We start from the raw sequence: 16,859 nt of genomic DNA on the forward strand, positions 1-16,859 counted from the left end.
TTTCTTGTATATTTATTAGTTGGAATTATGTTAGGAAAAGTCCTCTTCACCATGGACTCATGGATACTTATTTTATTCTATGGAATAAAGTCTAATACTATCATCATTTTTTTGCTCAAATTGTCTTAGCTTTTTTTGATCCTAGGTAACTCCATTCAGGTGAGCTCCTGTGTTTTTTTTTTTTTAATATTCCCTTCATCCTCCAGTGTTTTTTTTTTTTTTTAAATATATTTTATTGATTTTTTACAGAGAGGAAGGGAGAGGGATAGAGAGTTAGAAACATCGATGAGAGAGAAACATCGATCAGTTGCCTCCTGCACATCTCCTAGTGGGGATTTGCCCGCAACCCAGGTACATGCCCTTGACCGGAATTGAACCCGGGACCTTTCAGTCTGCAGGCTGACGCTCTATCCACTGAGCCAAACCAGTTTCGGCCTCCAGTGCTTTTTAAAGGACTTCTTTCTTACTTTCAAGCCCCAGATGATGTTCTTGGCTTACCTTGTATTTTTCTCTGCCCCTCTCTCTTATTTTTAAAGAGAAAGGCCAACTATTTTTTAAAGAATGAAATCAAATGAACTAGGTATCATAAGAATGAGACTGAAAATTTTAAGATATGGAAGAATAACAGCCATAGTGATTACAGATTTCTGTTTAATAGTAACATCCAAGACAAGGTGAATGTATTCATTTTTTGTAGGTTCATTTCATAGTCATTTAATGCTTCCTTTTTATAGGTATTCCAGAATTTTTATATTCTGTATCTGCCCTCAATATTTCTGAGGTCTTGATATAGGATATAAAGCATGTGTATAATGAATGATAATATAAGGTATATTGTGGAAGTTGTTTTTCTTAATGTAAAAAATACCATGGGCGTTTTGGAGGGAAGGGAACTTAATTTTGAACTAGGATAATCCAGCAAAATTTGAAAGAGAAGGTAACAATTGAATTGAAGAAAGAAGGAACAAATAGTGAACACACATTAGTGGCCTGGATGGTATAAATACATTATCTATAGATACTTTGGAACTCTAAGATAGATGGCTTGGAGTCTGTTTTACAGCTAAGAAACTCTGGGGCACAAGAGGTTAAGTAAATAATAGTTAGTGGTAGAGCTGGAATTCCAGAATAAAATCTGTGTAGTTCCAAAGCTTTTTTGTTCTACAGCATCAGTGGACCTCATCATCTTTTCTGCTGTTACACAGTTTACACGTGTAGCATATTCCTTTTGTTAATATCTCCCTTTTACATGTAATGAATTGAGGGAAGATTTCTTTAAATGGCATGTTCTCACTCCTAATAATTCTCCTAGATTTTCATGCTTGTTTTTCCCTTGCTCCTCCTCCAGCCTTCCTCTCCTTGAAAACTACATTTTGACACTCTCCCAGATGACTTAGTTTTGCTCTAGTGAAGATTTGGGAAAAGGATATTCTGGGAATATAAGCTTAGACCCAAGGTAGAAAAATTCGGGCATGTTAAAGGAAGAAGGGAAAGTCTAGTTCTGATAATTTATGAAAAAAAGGAAGAAAGACATATCCTAAATGCCTAGAAACAGGGTCAGGAATGAGAGGACGTGACAAATATTGTTAAAGTAACATTTTATAATAGGAAGTTTAATAATTTTTGGTTAACTTCCTCTTAGGATATTACCTTCCAAATGATGATGGAGAATTTTATCAGTTCTGTTACGTTACCCATAAGGGTGAAATTCGTGGAGCAAGTACACCTTTCCAGTTTCGAGCTTCTTCTCCAGTTGAAGAGTTGCTTACTATGGAAGATGAAGGAAATTCTGACATGTTGGTGGTGACCACAAAAGCTGGCCTTCTTGAGGTTAGTACCAACAGTGAGTTAGTGATTCATAGATAATTTTAAAAACAGAGCATGTAAGAACACAGGTTAATTGGCATTTTAAGAATTCTTACGTTATGCAAGTGTATAACCTAAAAAGCAGATGCTTTTAAACTAAAATAATTGAAAAATACTTAGTGTATTTTTTTTCCTGTTTAAAAATCTTTATTACTGAAAATATTACATATGTCCTCCTTTATCCCCCATTGACCCCCACCAGCACGCTGCCAGCCCCTACCTCTGGCCTTCAACACCTTATTGTCTGTGACCATGGATTATGCATATATGCATAACTTAGTGTATTTTTGAAATGCTTTAAAAGTCTTTTTATCACAACTATGTTATTGCTTTCACTGTGGCAGGGGCTGTCCCTAGGCTCTAGAAGTGTTTTGTGCATAGTAGATGTGCAATAAACAACTATTGAGAGAATTTAGACCTATAGCTTTCCTAATATTTCCTCACCCCCAACCTTTCTTCGGTGGTGCCTACTCCATTAAGTGTAGATTGGTAGAGATTTGGAAGGTGAAGCTGGAGGGAAAGTAATGTACAGCAATAAATCTGTCATTGGATGTGAACTTTATTTTACTGTACTATGAGCATACTCTATCCCAAGTGTGGCAGTGAATCAGAGAAGCATCCCAGTCTCAAGGTTTAAGTTGAATATCTTTAGAATGATTTTTTTTTTTCCTTGTCATCTGATCAAATGAATAAGCTTGGATTAACCATAACTGAAAAAAGGTGAAAAACTTCTCACTATTTTTTTAAATTGAATATTTGGAGTCATTGCATTGGCTCCAATAGAAATGTACTGTGCAGATACTCTAATAATGCCTTATGTCTTAATTTTTAGTAGTTACTGAAGAAGAAATTAGAACAACATTCTTACAAAATATTTCTCAATATTTTGAAATACCCTAAACCTAAGTACTGGAATGTTACATTTGTGTTTCTGTGAAATACAGCTTCTTTAATTGGTTCAGCATCCATTTTTGATTACTTTATATTCACATTTACTGACAGGTCATTGCTTTTCTTTATAGTCAGATGAGCTTATTATATGTAAATATTTTATGACTTTGATTTTATCTTATTTACCTTAATAAACTGAGATTAGAGAAAAAAGACAAGAGGTTATAGATAACATACTTTATTTTTTTATTTTTTTGTGTGTGAATTCTTCCATATTTACCCTTCCCCCTTCCAGAAATTCTTCTCTTATCTTAAATAAAGAAATGTAACTTTTATAGGCTGACTGAAACATTTTGTGTTGACAACTGCCTGATGATCAAGGTTTTTAGCCTGGTATTTGAATGCTAGTCAAAGATGCTGAAACAAGCCCGGCTCTTAAGAAGAATGCAGTTAGTTTACATTGCAGCTTTTTGAATACTTGCTAGACCACCCTGACTTCAGGGCCACTAACAGAAGAAGGGGCGTTTTGACATCTGCATCTCTTGTGCACGTTTTCTAAGTAAATTGGGACACCATAACAGTTTATTTCACTTCTTCTTCATAAAGAAATGTAAATTGCTGTCTCTTAGGGAAATATTTCTGAGATAAAATGTTTTTATATTCTGACCAAGTTTTGGACAAGTCTTTTAAATTTTCACATTCAGCAAAATCTTTAATGATTTTATCTAAAACTGCACAAAAATAGTAGATATGTGAGACATTGTCTAGGGTACTATTGATATTAAAAGTGATAAATAAAATATAATGCTTCAGTGTGTGAATCTTGACTGGATCCTGGAGTTTTTAAAAAATTACTAATTTTCTTAACTATTATAATGGTAGTGGTTGAATAGGAAATTGTTCTTATTAGGAGATGCTTGCTCTCAGTAGTTAGGGGTGAAGTGTGCAATTTTGTTTCAAATGGTTTAGTTCCCCTCCTCCACAATTACATAGATAAATTGAATACTGAATATAAAGGGAAATAAAATTAAAATGGCAAAATATTAGTGAATTTAGGTGATGGGTATATGGTATTCATTGTAAAATTTTAACTGCTATGTGCTTGAAAGATTTCACAATACAGAATTGGGGGCAGGAATTTGACTTGTATACATTTTAATCTAATTTGAATTTATGTGCCAATTAAATGAATCACTGGGTAAAAGTGGTTCTTTTATAATGTTCCTTTTGCAGTATATCAAGATGTATCTATATTTTAAGCTATGAGAAAGTTTAGAGCCAAAAGCCATTATAAAAAATAAAATAGGCAAGGTATGAAAGACGTTCAGTAAATAAATAAAGTTTTCCCTTTTGAGGGTATTTACTCCTGTCATTTTCATTTGGTGTGATGAATGAGTTAGAAGGGTCATTCTAAAAACTTATAGCCATTCAACTTCCATAAAAACCATTTTAGACTTCAATCAGTTTGGTTCCATGACCCTGGAAAACGGACTTGGGGTCTATTGTTGGGCATACGTTTTATTTATTTATTATTATTTTTAAAATACATTTTTATTGATGTCAGAGAGGAAGGGGGAGGGAGAAAGATAGAAACATCAGTGATGAGAGGGAGAATCATTACTGGCTGCTTCCTGCACACCCCACAGTGGGGATCGAGCCCACAACCTGGGCATATGCCCTGACCAGAATTGAACCATAACCTCCTGGTTTATAGGTCAACCGACACTCAACCACTGAGTCATGTCGGCCAGGCCATTTTATTTTAGCTAAATGTATACGGTGCCTCCTCTGAGTATACAATCTTCCCTCATTAGAGTCAGTGATGTCTGCCTGTAAGAGAAGTGTTAACCATTTTAGGTCCCTTAATTCATTAATTTTTTAGAATATTAGAGTTTAGATTTCCTGAACAGAATAACTATTAGTGTTCCCATAATAATTAATAAAATGTTATAGTCCGCATTTTAGTCCTAAAATTTGCATTTATTTATAAAGTTTTTTTATTTATTTATGCCACATAAAAGGCATCACATATTGAAATTTATTCCTAATACCTTATTTAAAGAACCCTTTTAATAGTAATCCCTAGGTGAAGGCCTTATGTAACATAAGAAAGTTCTTAATAGATTCAACGATTTCCCATAATTTGCATTCAGGAAGAGGTATACATTTTCTTCCAAATTATTACTCAAGATATGCCCAGAGTTAAGTCACTTGTGAAGCCTTATTTTTAGTACTGACTTGAAAAGTGATCAGTAGGAAACATCATAATAAAATTCATTAGCTGTACTTTTAATTTTTTTCTTCTTTGCCCAACCAAAGGAAGCTTCATGAACTTTTGATTCATGAACTTTTCTACCTGAATGCTAAATAAGGCTATTTGATATGAAGTATTATGTAAAAATTCTTTCTGTGAATGTCTTTACTATTTTTTTGAAATGGGAAATCAATTTGTAACATTATAGGATTATTTTAAAAAAAAGACCCAGTATGAGTTTTTTTGTTTTACAGTTGAAAATGGAGAAAACCATGAAAGAAAAAGAAGACCTGTTAAAATTGCTTGCCGTTCTAGAAAAAGAAACAACACAACTTCGAGAACAAATTGAAAGAATGGAAAGAGAACTTAACCATGAAAAAGAGAAATGTGACCAACTGCAAGCAGAGAAAAAGGTTGGTTGAGTCTAAGGGAACTGATAGGAGTTGATAGCCTGAAATCTACTTTTTACAAGAACTGAACCAGTTACAGTGAGTGAAAACCCTGTGTTGAAAAACAATAGCATTTAGACAGATATTTATACAGAAACAGATCAGTTTCTATCAACCTTCTATCACAACTTTTTTTATGTTGTAAATGATTAAAATTTTGGATTTTTTGTACCAGGCTTGATGACATAGTGCCTGACAACTGTTTCTAGATGCTTTATATCTAAATGTAGAGTATTTGATTGATTTTGCGGGGAGGGCTTGGAAATACAATTAGGAATGATAAACACTGAATAAGGGAAAATAGAATAAAGTAGTTAAATTACTTTTCCAAAAATGAGAATTCAGTGAAATGAGATGTAGTATTAGACAAACTTTTGAAATCCTTGATGTGAGAAGTTACATAAATTATCCTAAAAATATCTAATATTGGTGCAATTTCTTAAGCTAAGAAAAAAAGAAGTGTAAGTATAAAATAGTGTGGTTTCATTAGAGATACAAATGGATTTTAATTATTTGCTGAAAAAAAATGGGAGAAAAAAGTGAGTGTTAACCTTGGTAGTATCATGAAACATGATTTGTCATTGGGGTAACATTGAAAAGTGCTATGTAAAATATGAGAGTGACTAATTAAATTTTTTTTTTCTCATTTTCGTTGCCTGCCCTCTGGTGGAGAAGTTAGTGAAATCAACAAGAGTGTATAAAAATGCAAGAAAAAGTTAATTTAGTATATGTAAAGTTGAATGTATGTTACAATTTCTGGTTTAGTTTTTTGTCTTAGTTTATAAACTTTGGAGGGGACAAATTTGGGATTAAAATTTAAGAATACATAGATTTCTGTAAGATGCATATTTTATCATACTAATTACGTTTCTCAATACTTTATTGTTGTTCTTTCTTAGGAACTTACTGAAGTATCAGAAAATTTAAAAATGGAAAATGAAGAACTTAAGAGGAGATACAATTATGCTACATCCAAAGCTGTCAAGCTTGAGGAAGATATTCTGTTAGTGACAAATAAAGCAATTGAAAAAGAAACTGAATTAGACAGGTATTTCTGACACTTTTAAAAGATATCTTTATGTTCTAAAAATGTTTTAACAAAGTTATTTTGTCTATATTAATGTTACATGACCTTAACCCAGTTTAAAGGACAAACTCAGAAAGGCCCAGTGTGAAAGAGAACAACTTGAATATCAGTTGAAGACAGAAAAGGATGAGAAGGAACTTTATAAGGTAATTTATTCTTTCCGTTTCTGTTACTTTTCTATTGCTGTATAAGAAAATTACTCTAAAACTTATTTAGTGGTTGGGAATTGGGAGCAGCTTAGCTGAGTTTTTACAGCTCAGGATCTCTTGTGTAGTTGCAGTTCAGGATGCAGTCACCTTATGGCTTTTTTGGAACAGGAGGTTCCATACATTTAAAGAGTAAAGTGCAAGAAGTATGCTAATTCATTTATCTCTGGTACTCTTTTTTTTTTTAATATTTTAAAATTTATTTTAGAGAGGAAAGGAAAGGGAGAGAGAGAGATTGAAACATCAATGATGAGAGAGAATCATGGATCGGCTGCCTCCTGCATGGCCCCTATTGGAGATTGAGCCCACAACCCGGGCATGTGCCCTTGACTGGACTTGAACCTGGGACCCTTTAGTCCTCAGGCCAATGCTCTATCCTCTGAGCTAAACCAGCTAAGGCATATCTCTGGTACTCTTAACCAAAGCAAGAGAACCCTTTATTGTGGAAAGTAGTTTTGATTTGTATATCTGTTGTGAGCAAATGAACAGCCACAGCCAAAGTTTCTGGGAAAAATTTATTGGGTTAATTAACAACAAATATATTTTCAGGCATACAGAAAATAAGTGATATAGTAGTTTTCACAAGCAAAAATTGAATTGCTTAAGATGTTTTCCAGAATCTAATTATGCGTTTATATCTGAGTCTGTCTGTAACCTAATGCTTTGCCAAAAGAACAACCAAATCCATTTGTGATTTTAAAGAGAAATTAAAATTATTAAATCAAAGGAAAAGACCTTAGGATTATTATTATTATTATTGTTGTTGTTATTATTATTAGTGTCTGTGGAAAGTTAAAAAAAAAAACTTAGAAAAGCTGTGTTGTTAATCCACATAGTTAGCTAGTCACTTGGCAGAACTTGTGTCTCCTGCCTCCAAGTCTGGTAAGTCTTCCCATTCCTTAATCATATTTGGGTTAGAGATAGACAGTGGTATTTTAAACTTGGACTGACTTAGGTTATGGAGTTAGAATATTCTTGACATTTTTAAGCACTGTTACAGGTCCATTTGAAGAATAGAGAAATAGAAAATACCAAGCTTGTGTCAGAGGTCCAAACTTTAAAGAATTTAGATGGGAACAAAGAAAACATGATTACTCATTTCAAAGAAGAGATTGGCAGACTACAATTCTGTTTGGCTGAAAAGGATAGTCTGCAAAGGGCTTACCTGCTTACCACCTCAAGTAAGGTAAGTACTTTTGCAACATGTATTTGAAGATTGTAAAACATTATCTCTGTTAAATGTATACAATATGATGGTTTATATTTTTAATCTTCTCTCCCCCAGCCTTTTCTTTTGAAGAAGTTCAAACTTATAGAAAAGTTGGAAGAATGAAACAATGAATACATATTCTCAAATAAAGGCAAACTGTCTTTATCTCCCCCATATATATGCCTTTTCTGAGCCATTTGAAAGTCAGTTGCAGGTATTATGACCATAATACCATTAGCACACCTAAGAAATTTAACACTGATTTTTAGTATTCATTTTGTATATAGTTCTAGTCTACATTCAAATTGTCCCAAATATGTTTTTATTTAACCTTTAAAATTTCTTGATCCAGGCGTGGTCAGATCATATATAAATTTAGTATTGTGTTCTTGGTCTGTTCTAATCTATAGTAGTGTCCCTATACTTTTTGTCTTTTTTAACATTGATACTTTTGAAGAATTCAGGCTTGTCTGAGGGAATGTTCCATAATTTAGATTTGTCTGTTGTTTTCTCCTGTCTAGATCAGGTCAAACATTTATTTTTGGCAAGAAAAGGCATAGGTGATGTTTTGTACATTCTGTTGCAGTCATACCAAAGGTCACAGTGTTAATTTCATTCTTGATCATGTTAGGTTTACTCATTTGTTTAAAGTTATGTTATGTCTGCCTGTCTCTTCATATATCAGTGCCTTTCCCTCTGTGATTATTGAGTAAATCTGGGATAATACTTGCGATCATGTGAACATCCTATTCCCCAGTAGTTTCTCACCCAGTGTTTTTTATCCCTTGATGATCCTCACCTGCATCAGTTATTACTTTAATGATTGCAAAATGGTGACTTAAAAATTCTGTCATTCCTTTCACATTTATTAGTAGGTATTCCTTTATAATGAGGAGAGGTTCACTATTGCCATCTCCCCCTTTATTATATCACTATGGTCTTTGAATTCTTTTTTGTTCAGTGTATTATGTTATCATCAATATTCTTTTTTTTATACCCAAATAGTCCCATATTTAGCGAGGGGGAACCTTTTCAAACCTGCTTTTGTGTCTTCTTGATTCGATCCCTTAATGCTTTGAGTGCTTTTGTTTTGTGGCACAACTGTATGTTAACAGCTTTAGGGATTAGCCATTTTTCCAAGGAGCTCTGTTTTTTTTTTTAAGTAGGGAATGGTATTTTGAAACTGGATCCTGTTGCTACTAGGGGTGGTTTCCTTGTACTTTCATTAAACATTTTGTGTTTAATTTATATCTTTACTTCAAATCTAGGACTTTCCATATCTTTCTCTATTTTATATTAATACTAGAGGCCCAATGCCCAAAATTCATGCAAGAGTAGGCCTTTACAGCTCCAGCTGCCTCTCGGCCCCATCTCCCACCTGCACCTGCCTTGGCCTGGCACTGCCCTAATCGCCTGCTACACACCCTGGTTTCCCAGTTCTCTGGAGCCCCGCCGGTTGATGGTCCCACAGAGGGTGGTCTGGGCCTCCTCCTTTGGGGCGATCGTGGAGTCCCCCCATTGATCACCCTGCCGGCCGGTGGCCTGGGCCTCGCTCTGCGGGGCGATCGTGGGGCAAAGTTGGGGCCCACTGACCAATCGCATTGCACCCGCCTTGGCTGGCCTGGCACTAGTGGGTGTCATTGTGGTTGTCTGGACGGTTGTTCCGCTGCTTGGCCATTCAGTCGATTTGCATGTTACGCTTTTATTATTATAGATCTCTTTTATCAATGTGAGAACCCTTTTTCCAAAACATCATTATATTTGTTTTCTACCCAGCTATATATGCCAATAAATTCAGAATTATGTCAATGCCACTTCCAACAATAAGTCTGCTAAATAAAATTAAGATCTATTCCAAAACTTTTCATAGAGTATATTTCACTAAGGAAGTATAGGACACTATATTCAGATTACTTGAATTAAAATTTTAAAACTTCGTTATGAATTTGTAGTACAGTTCAGTGTATTTGTATATATTTAAGCTTAATATTAGTTTTTATAATCTTAACCTTTTGATTTAATTTTTTGAATATGTGAAATAGTTGCATCATACAAAAGTCAAAATGATATAAAAAATTTACTCTGATGTCTCAATCTCTTCCTTATAAAATCCCTGTTTTAACTTATACCCATAGGTAAACATTTTCTTTACTTTCTGCTTTTTTTTGGAAAAATTAAGCTTATGTGCAGGTGTTGGTGTGCACATACTCCTTTTGATCCCTTTCTTTCTTAAAAAAAGATGCCATGCTATATATATTTTGTACTTTGCTGTTTTTCATTTAACAATATAAACTGGAAATCATTCCATATTAATTTATAGAGATCTTTCTAATTTTTAAAAATGGCTGTGTAGTACTACTTTGTGTAGGTTTACATTGATTTGTTAATTTTTATGGATGAGTATTGTGTTGTTTTCAGTAGTTAGCTGTTAAACATGCTCAGACATAGTTAATATAAATGTCAGACATACATGACATTTATATTTAACTAGAGGCCTGATGCACGAAATTCTTGCAAGGGGCTTGGCCCTTGCAGCCGCAGCAGCTTGCCTTGGCCCTCAAAGCCCTGGCTTTGTCCGGAAGGTCATCTTGAAGGACTTCCAGAAGGACGTCCACAAGGTCGTTTGGCTGTCCAGTCTAATTAGCAAATTACGCTTTTTTATTATTTTTTTTTAAAATATATTTTATTGATTTTTTACAGAGAGAAAGGGAGAGAGATAGAGAGTTAGAAACATCGATGAGAGAGAAACATCGATCAGCTGCCTCCTGCACATCTCCTACTGGGGATGTGCCCGCAACCCAGGTACATGCCCTTGACCGGAATCGAACCTGGGACTTCTCAGTCCGCAGGCCGACGCTCTATCCACTGAGCCAAACCGGTTTCGGCACTTTTCAGTGTATTTAACGTGGCAGATTGCAAATGTAAAGGTGAAAGTGTATTTGATTGCTTATTCGTTGTTTAATAAAATGCTAAAAATTTCTCTAAATATCCTTTTCTTATTAAAGCAAGACTTCTGTGAGGAAAAACATACAAAAGGAATACCTGGAAAAATGATTATTAATTGTTAAAACTTTTTTAAAATTATAAAAGCAGTACAGTATCATGGTAATAAGAGAATTCAAGTAGTACATGAAGGTACAAAGTAGAAGTAACCCTCTGGGAAGAGATCAACCAAAGAACTTGCATGCATATATGCATAACCCATGGACACAGACAACAGGGTGGTGAAGGCCTGGGTTGGAGGGTGGGATGGAGGCAGGCTAGAAGAGGTCAATGGGGGAAAAGAAGGGGACATTGTAATACTTACATCATTATATAATTTTTAATTTTTTTGGAAATGTACTTAATGAAAATGTGGTTATATGATATTTCAGAACCTATAAAAAATTGAAGGAATGTCTGGGCATCTTGCAAAAGGAGTAAGCATACAGATCTTTTCTCCTTCATTGCAACAGCTGTGTAGTGTCTCTCTTTTACAGCTACTTAGTATGTAATCAGTTTTAATTGTGTACAGTCTTTATTATAAGCATATTGCAATAAAAATTATTATACAGATATCTAGACATACACATATAAATCTGTAGCGTAAATTCCTCCAAGTGCTATTGCTGGGTTGAGTGTTAAAATATTCAGTTATTTAAAAAAAGTAATATACCAACAGTATATGATACATGCTACTGTTTGTAATGGCTGCGTAGACTTTCATTGTGTGGAGGATGTATCAATTTATTTGTAGTAAATTCTCATATTTTTAGACATTTAATAATTATTCATTATATTAATATTTTATTGAATTCCTGTAAAGTTTAAACCTATGTTCCTACCCGTTATTAATTTTATTAGAAACTCATGAAAAATTGCTACATTAAAAGCCATGTGCTTTTTAAAGGTGTTCATGAATGTTGCAAAAATCTGATTAGCAAGGTTATACCACTTACAGATTATGTAAGTCCAACTGTTTGTAAATTTGTTGATTTTGCTAACCCCATCCAAATATTGGAGTATTACAGTTCTTTAAGCTTTAACAATTTGAAAGATGATGAATGGTATTTGTTTGAATTTTTCTATTTTATTGTTCATGAGTTGAGTATTTTCGGTTTGCATACTAGCCATTTCTTTTTAAAAAATACCATGTTCATGTTTTTCTCCAGTTTTATTTATTTATTTATTTATTTATTTATTTATTGTTTGGGGTTTTCCTTATTGATTAGATAAGTCGCTTATACCAGTGGTCAGCAAACTGTGGCTCGCGAGCCACATGCTGCTCTTTGGCCCCTTGAGTGTGCCTCTTCCACAAAATACCATGTGCGGGCGCGCACGCACAGTGCGATTGAAACTTCGTGGCCCATGTGCAGAAGTCAGTATTTTATGGAAGAGCCACACTCAAGGGGCCAAAGAGCCGCATGTGGCTCGCGAGCCGCAGTTTGCCGACCACTGGAAAGTATTATTATTCCCTTCTTCACTACCCCTTTTTTCTATTTTGGTATATGAAAGCTGACAATATTTATATAGTTAGATCTAATACTGTTACACCTACAAAGATTTTCTCCACCATAACATTACATAAATAATCATTTACAATTCCTTCTAAGGAGCTAACAGTTTAACAACCAAGAATGGGTTTTACTTTTTCTGAGCTTACAGTATTTTTAGTACAGAGATGAAAATAGGAAAGTTGAATGAACTAGATTTTTTGAGCTCATAATGTCTAGTTAATAAAGGAAATAATTTTATGGCAATTTTAACTTTTAATGATATTTTTAGGCTTAAGGAATGCTTAATTAACTTTTCATTTCCCCAGTGCCTCATCTTGTCTATTTGCATATCAATATTTTTTAAAAACTTAAGTTTTACCAAAACTTAAGTAATGGTATATTAATATATTGGTTATTTTTTAGGTTAGATAGTAGAAACATTGTTTAACGAAAATTTTTTTAGTTACATCCTGGCTGGTGGGGCTTAGTTGGGCATCGTCCCATGCACTGAAAGGTTGCCTGTTCGATTCCTGGGCACATGCCGGTTTGTGGGCTTGATCCCCAGTAGGAAGTGTGGGTGAGGCAGCCAATGTATGGTTCAATATCTCATTGATGTCTCTCTCTCTCTCTCTCTCTCTCTCTCTCTCTCTCTCTCTCTCTCTCTCTCTCTCTGTCTCTCCCCCTCCCCACTCCCTTCCTCTCTCAAAAAAAATTGAAACAATTTTTTTTGAGTTATAAAGTTTTTGAAATTATTTTTATTGGTGATTGTAAAAAATGAGGGTCAGTACTTCCAAATGGAGAGATTCTGGAGGACAAGAGCTTTCATTCTGGTCTCAGTCAGGCCATGAAAGCACTGAATATGTTGCCTGATCTTCCTATACTTCAGTTTACTTGTGTATAAAGTGGTATTAGTGATATTCAGTGCATAGGTTTGTTATATGTGTATTCTGTGAGGAAACTTAAGTCACATCCCTAGTTTTTTCTAGACATATGCTTTAAGTTCTGAATAGAAGAGCAATATTTAACTTAAAATTTTTGATTTGTTGAAATATGAGTAAAAATAGTTTCTGCTTGTATTTTTTAATTGAATGTTTTAATTACAAATGTACTTATCTGCATTTCTTCAGGAAGATACATTTTTCTTAAAGGAGCAACTTCGTAAAGCAGAGGAGCAGATCCAGGCAACTCGACAAGAAGTTGTCTTTCTGACTAAAGAACTTAGTGATGCTGTAAATGTGCGAGATAAAACGATGGCAGATCTACATACTGCACGCTTGGAAAATGAGAAAGTAAAAAAGCAGTTAGCTGATGCAGTGGCAGAACTTAAACTAAATGCTATGAAAAAAGACCAGGTAAAAGCAAGTTAATTTTGAGTTTCCATTTTGATCAAAACTTATAAGAGTGAGTTACATTAAAATAAATCAAGTCAGATTCCTGATCAGAATTTTAAGTTTCCATTCATTTTGTTTAGTCATTGAAACCTCTTGGTTTGAAATTAAGGTATGCTTTAAGAAAAACTGCTGTAAGCAAATTCCTAATGGTTAATAAAAGCTGGTCTATTATTGCTAATTAAACTTTCTGATGTCAGGCATATATTACTTTGTTGGAATTTCTTATTTACTAGCTGCATAAAATGTATTATGGTTATTTAACAGAGTAATACTTGCTCCTCAGGAGGTGGATTATTCTTCTCTAGTTTTTTAATGAATCTTAGTTGTAAGAATATAGAGCTGGATTTATTAGAAGAACTAATTAATATGGCCCTATAGCTAAATCTCCAAAATAAAAACAGAGCCTGGCCCGTGTGGCTCAGTGACCTATGAACCATAAGGTCACGGTTCAAGTCCCAGTCAGCGCCCATGCCTAGGTTGTGGGCTTGGTCCCCAGTAGGGGGTGGTGTGCAGGAGGTAACTGCTGATCAATGATTCTCATCACTGATGTATGTTTGTTTGTTTGTTTCTTTCTCTCTCTCTCTCTCTCTCTCTCTCTCTCTCTCTCTCTTTCTCCCTCCCTCTTCCTCTCTCCCTCTCTCTCCCTCTCCCTCCCCCCGCCCTCTCCCTTCCTCTCTGAAATCAATAAAAACATATTTAATGATAAAAAAAGCCAAAAAGAAAAAAATGAAAATGAAGTTTGAATTTACTACTGTTATGATAGAAAATTTTTATCTTTTTCTTAGAGGAGTTGTTTATTTTTTTTTTAGGAAAAAACTGATACACTGGAACATGAACTGAGAAGAGAAGTTGAAGATCTGAAACTTCGTCTTCAGATGGCAGCAGATCATTATAAAGAAAAATTCAAGGAATGCCAGAGGCTCCAAAAACAAATAAACAAACTTTCAGACCAATCAGTAAGTATAACAGAATTCATACATAGTGAAACATTTCTTATCAATATTTTTGTTTGCAAATCAAATCATCATATATAATAAAAGCCTAATATGCAAATTGACCAAACGGCAGAATGACCAGTTGCTATGATATGCACTGACCACTAGGAGGTAGATGCTCAATGCAGGAGCTGCCTGCAGGCCCCAGGCCAGCCAAGTCTGGTGCCAGCGGGGGGGCCCCCCCAATCGCCTTGCCAGTCACCTGGCAGAGGGAGGCGACCAGCAGCGGAGGCGGGGGGTGGGGCCTGCAAATGGGTGGCAGCTGGCCGACCAAGGCAGGTGCCAGCGGGGCCCCCCTGATCTCCCCGCCAGTCTCCCCACAGATCGGCCCTGACTGCTGGCCAAGCCTAGGGACCCTACCCATGCACGAATTTCATGCACTGGGCCTCTAGTTTATTATATTAAAAATACCATTCTTTTTAATATAATTTACCTCTGCTTGATTTCAAGTCATTGGCCTAATACTGTAATGATTAAAATTTTCTTTTTAATCCTCACCAGAGGGTATTTTTTACATTGATTTCTAGAAAGAGTGGAATGGAGGGGTGCTGGGGCGGGAAGAGACATCAGCGTGAGAGAAACGTATGGTTTGGTTATCTCCCACATGTGCCCCTACCAAGGGCTGTGAAACGTGCAACTGAGTTATGTGCCCTTGACGACTGGGAATCGAACCTGCAACTCTTCAGTTTGAGGGCTGACACTCTAACCACTGAGAAAAACTGTCCAGGACTGTAATAATAATTTTTTAATATCTGGTATTTTTATTTCCTGGAGAACCAATGAAGGAAGCAGGGGCAATAGCAGGGGGAAAAAGAGCCTTCTTTTCACCATTTTCCTCTTAGGTTGATTAAATGTATATTTCACTTAAATAATCATTACATACTATCGAGTCCCAAGTCCCTCTTTGTGACAATGACATTTGTCTTTGGTGTGGGGTTCACCATTTACAAATTATCATTGGTGAGTTCTTTCCTCCTATTCATATCCACTAGATTTGGAAGAGTTAAAAATCATCAGCTAATTGTTTTATATTCCATTTGAGGGTGGGAAGGCAGATTTAATAAAATCAATTATAATGCCCCTGCTTTGATGTCTGTGTGTTTTAATGTGGGTCCCCAAATTGTGCTTAAATACAAGGTTTTTTATGTAATGGAGTCTTGGAAGTGAAGAAACACATTTAAAACCCGCAGTTGAAAAGCACCACAGTTTTCTTTACTAACCACATTTACTGTAAAGACAGTTTTATTTTCTGTCTTTTTTGAAATCTGAAAGGAGACAAAAGAAGCAAGAAATGCATGAGATAAAGTAGGAAGGCTTTTGTAAAGAAAAAAAAATTACACTTTAACTGTGAACCAAATGTATAGATTTTGGTTTTGGGCCTTTAAGTATATTATGACTTTGTAGTAGAAAACTTGTGAGATTTCTACTTTGGTGGTCTTTTGATGTTTTGACAAGTAAAAACATAAGGTTTTCTCTTTTGTAATATGAGTAAAGTGGTGTGTGTAACTTTAGTCTTTGCTGGCTTTTAGGACAGTTAGTAGCTTTGTGGACTTTCAGGATTTTTTGATATGATTATTTACAGAATGGCTGAAGGGTGAAAATAGAATTCATTTAATAATTTATTGTTAACATTTTGAATAGGCCAATAACAATAATGTCTTCACAAAGAAAATTGGAAGTCAGCAGAAGGTGAATGAGGCCTCAATAAACACAGACCCAGCTACTACTACCTCTACTATAGGTGTAAAGCCACTATCTTCTGCAGGTAAAAATGTTTTAGACTTTTTGTGTAGTGTCCTGCCTTAAAAAGTATTTATACTTACTTATGTTGCCTTATTCCAGGAGTAAGAATTTTAGGGAGTTTATAGAAATCTTTATAGTATATTTAAGGAATTGAGGCAAAGGGAAAGTAAGGATCTAAAAGTTAAAGTCATGCATGTGATGAATATATAAAATGTGAGTGTGAACTAGTGTTTATCTTCATGAGAATATTCACAAGTGTTAAATGACCTGGTGTTTGTAAGCTCAGATTTGT

At 34.9% G+C, this 16,859-nt stretch overlaps 1 protein-coding gene across 2 annotated transcripts in view; it reads left to right on the plus strand.

Moving 5' to 3' along the window:
* Window positions 1-16,859, plus strand: part of TAX1BP1 (Tax1 binding protein 1) — a 66,074-nt gene that overhangs the window by 15,438 nt on the left and 33,777 nt on the right. For both annotated transcript variants that reach the window (XM_081102024.1, XM_081102025.1), the window contains exons 4-11: window positions 1,643-1,830; window positions 5,266-5,424; window positions 6,360-6,508; window positions 6,603-6,693; window positions 7,754-7,939; window positions 13,566-13,790; window positions 14,639-14,785; window positions 16,466-16,589. In XM_081102024.1, the coding sequence (XP_080958150.1) occupies window positions 1,643-1,830; window positions 5,266-5,424; window positions 6,360-6,508; window positions 6,603-6,693; window positions 7,754-7,939; window positions 13,566-13,790; window positions 14,639-14,785; window positions 16,466-16,589 (1,269 nt within the window). The remainder of the gene's footprint in view (window positions 1-1,642; window positions 1,831-5,265; window positions 5,425-6,359; window positions 6,509-6,602; window positions 6,694-7,753; window positions 7,940-13,565; window positions 13,791-14,638; window positions 14,786-16,465; window positions 16,590-16,859) is intronic.

Source organism: Myotis nattereri (genome assembly GCF_964212035.1).
Source record: "Myotis nattereri genome assembly, chromosome: 11".
Taxonomy (NCBI): Eukaryota; Metazoa; Chordata; class Mammalia; order Chiroptera; family Vespertilionidae; genus Myotis; species Myotis nattereri.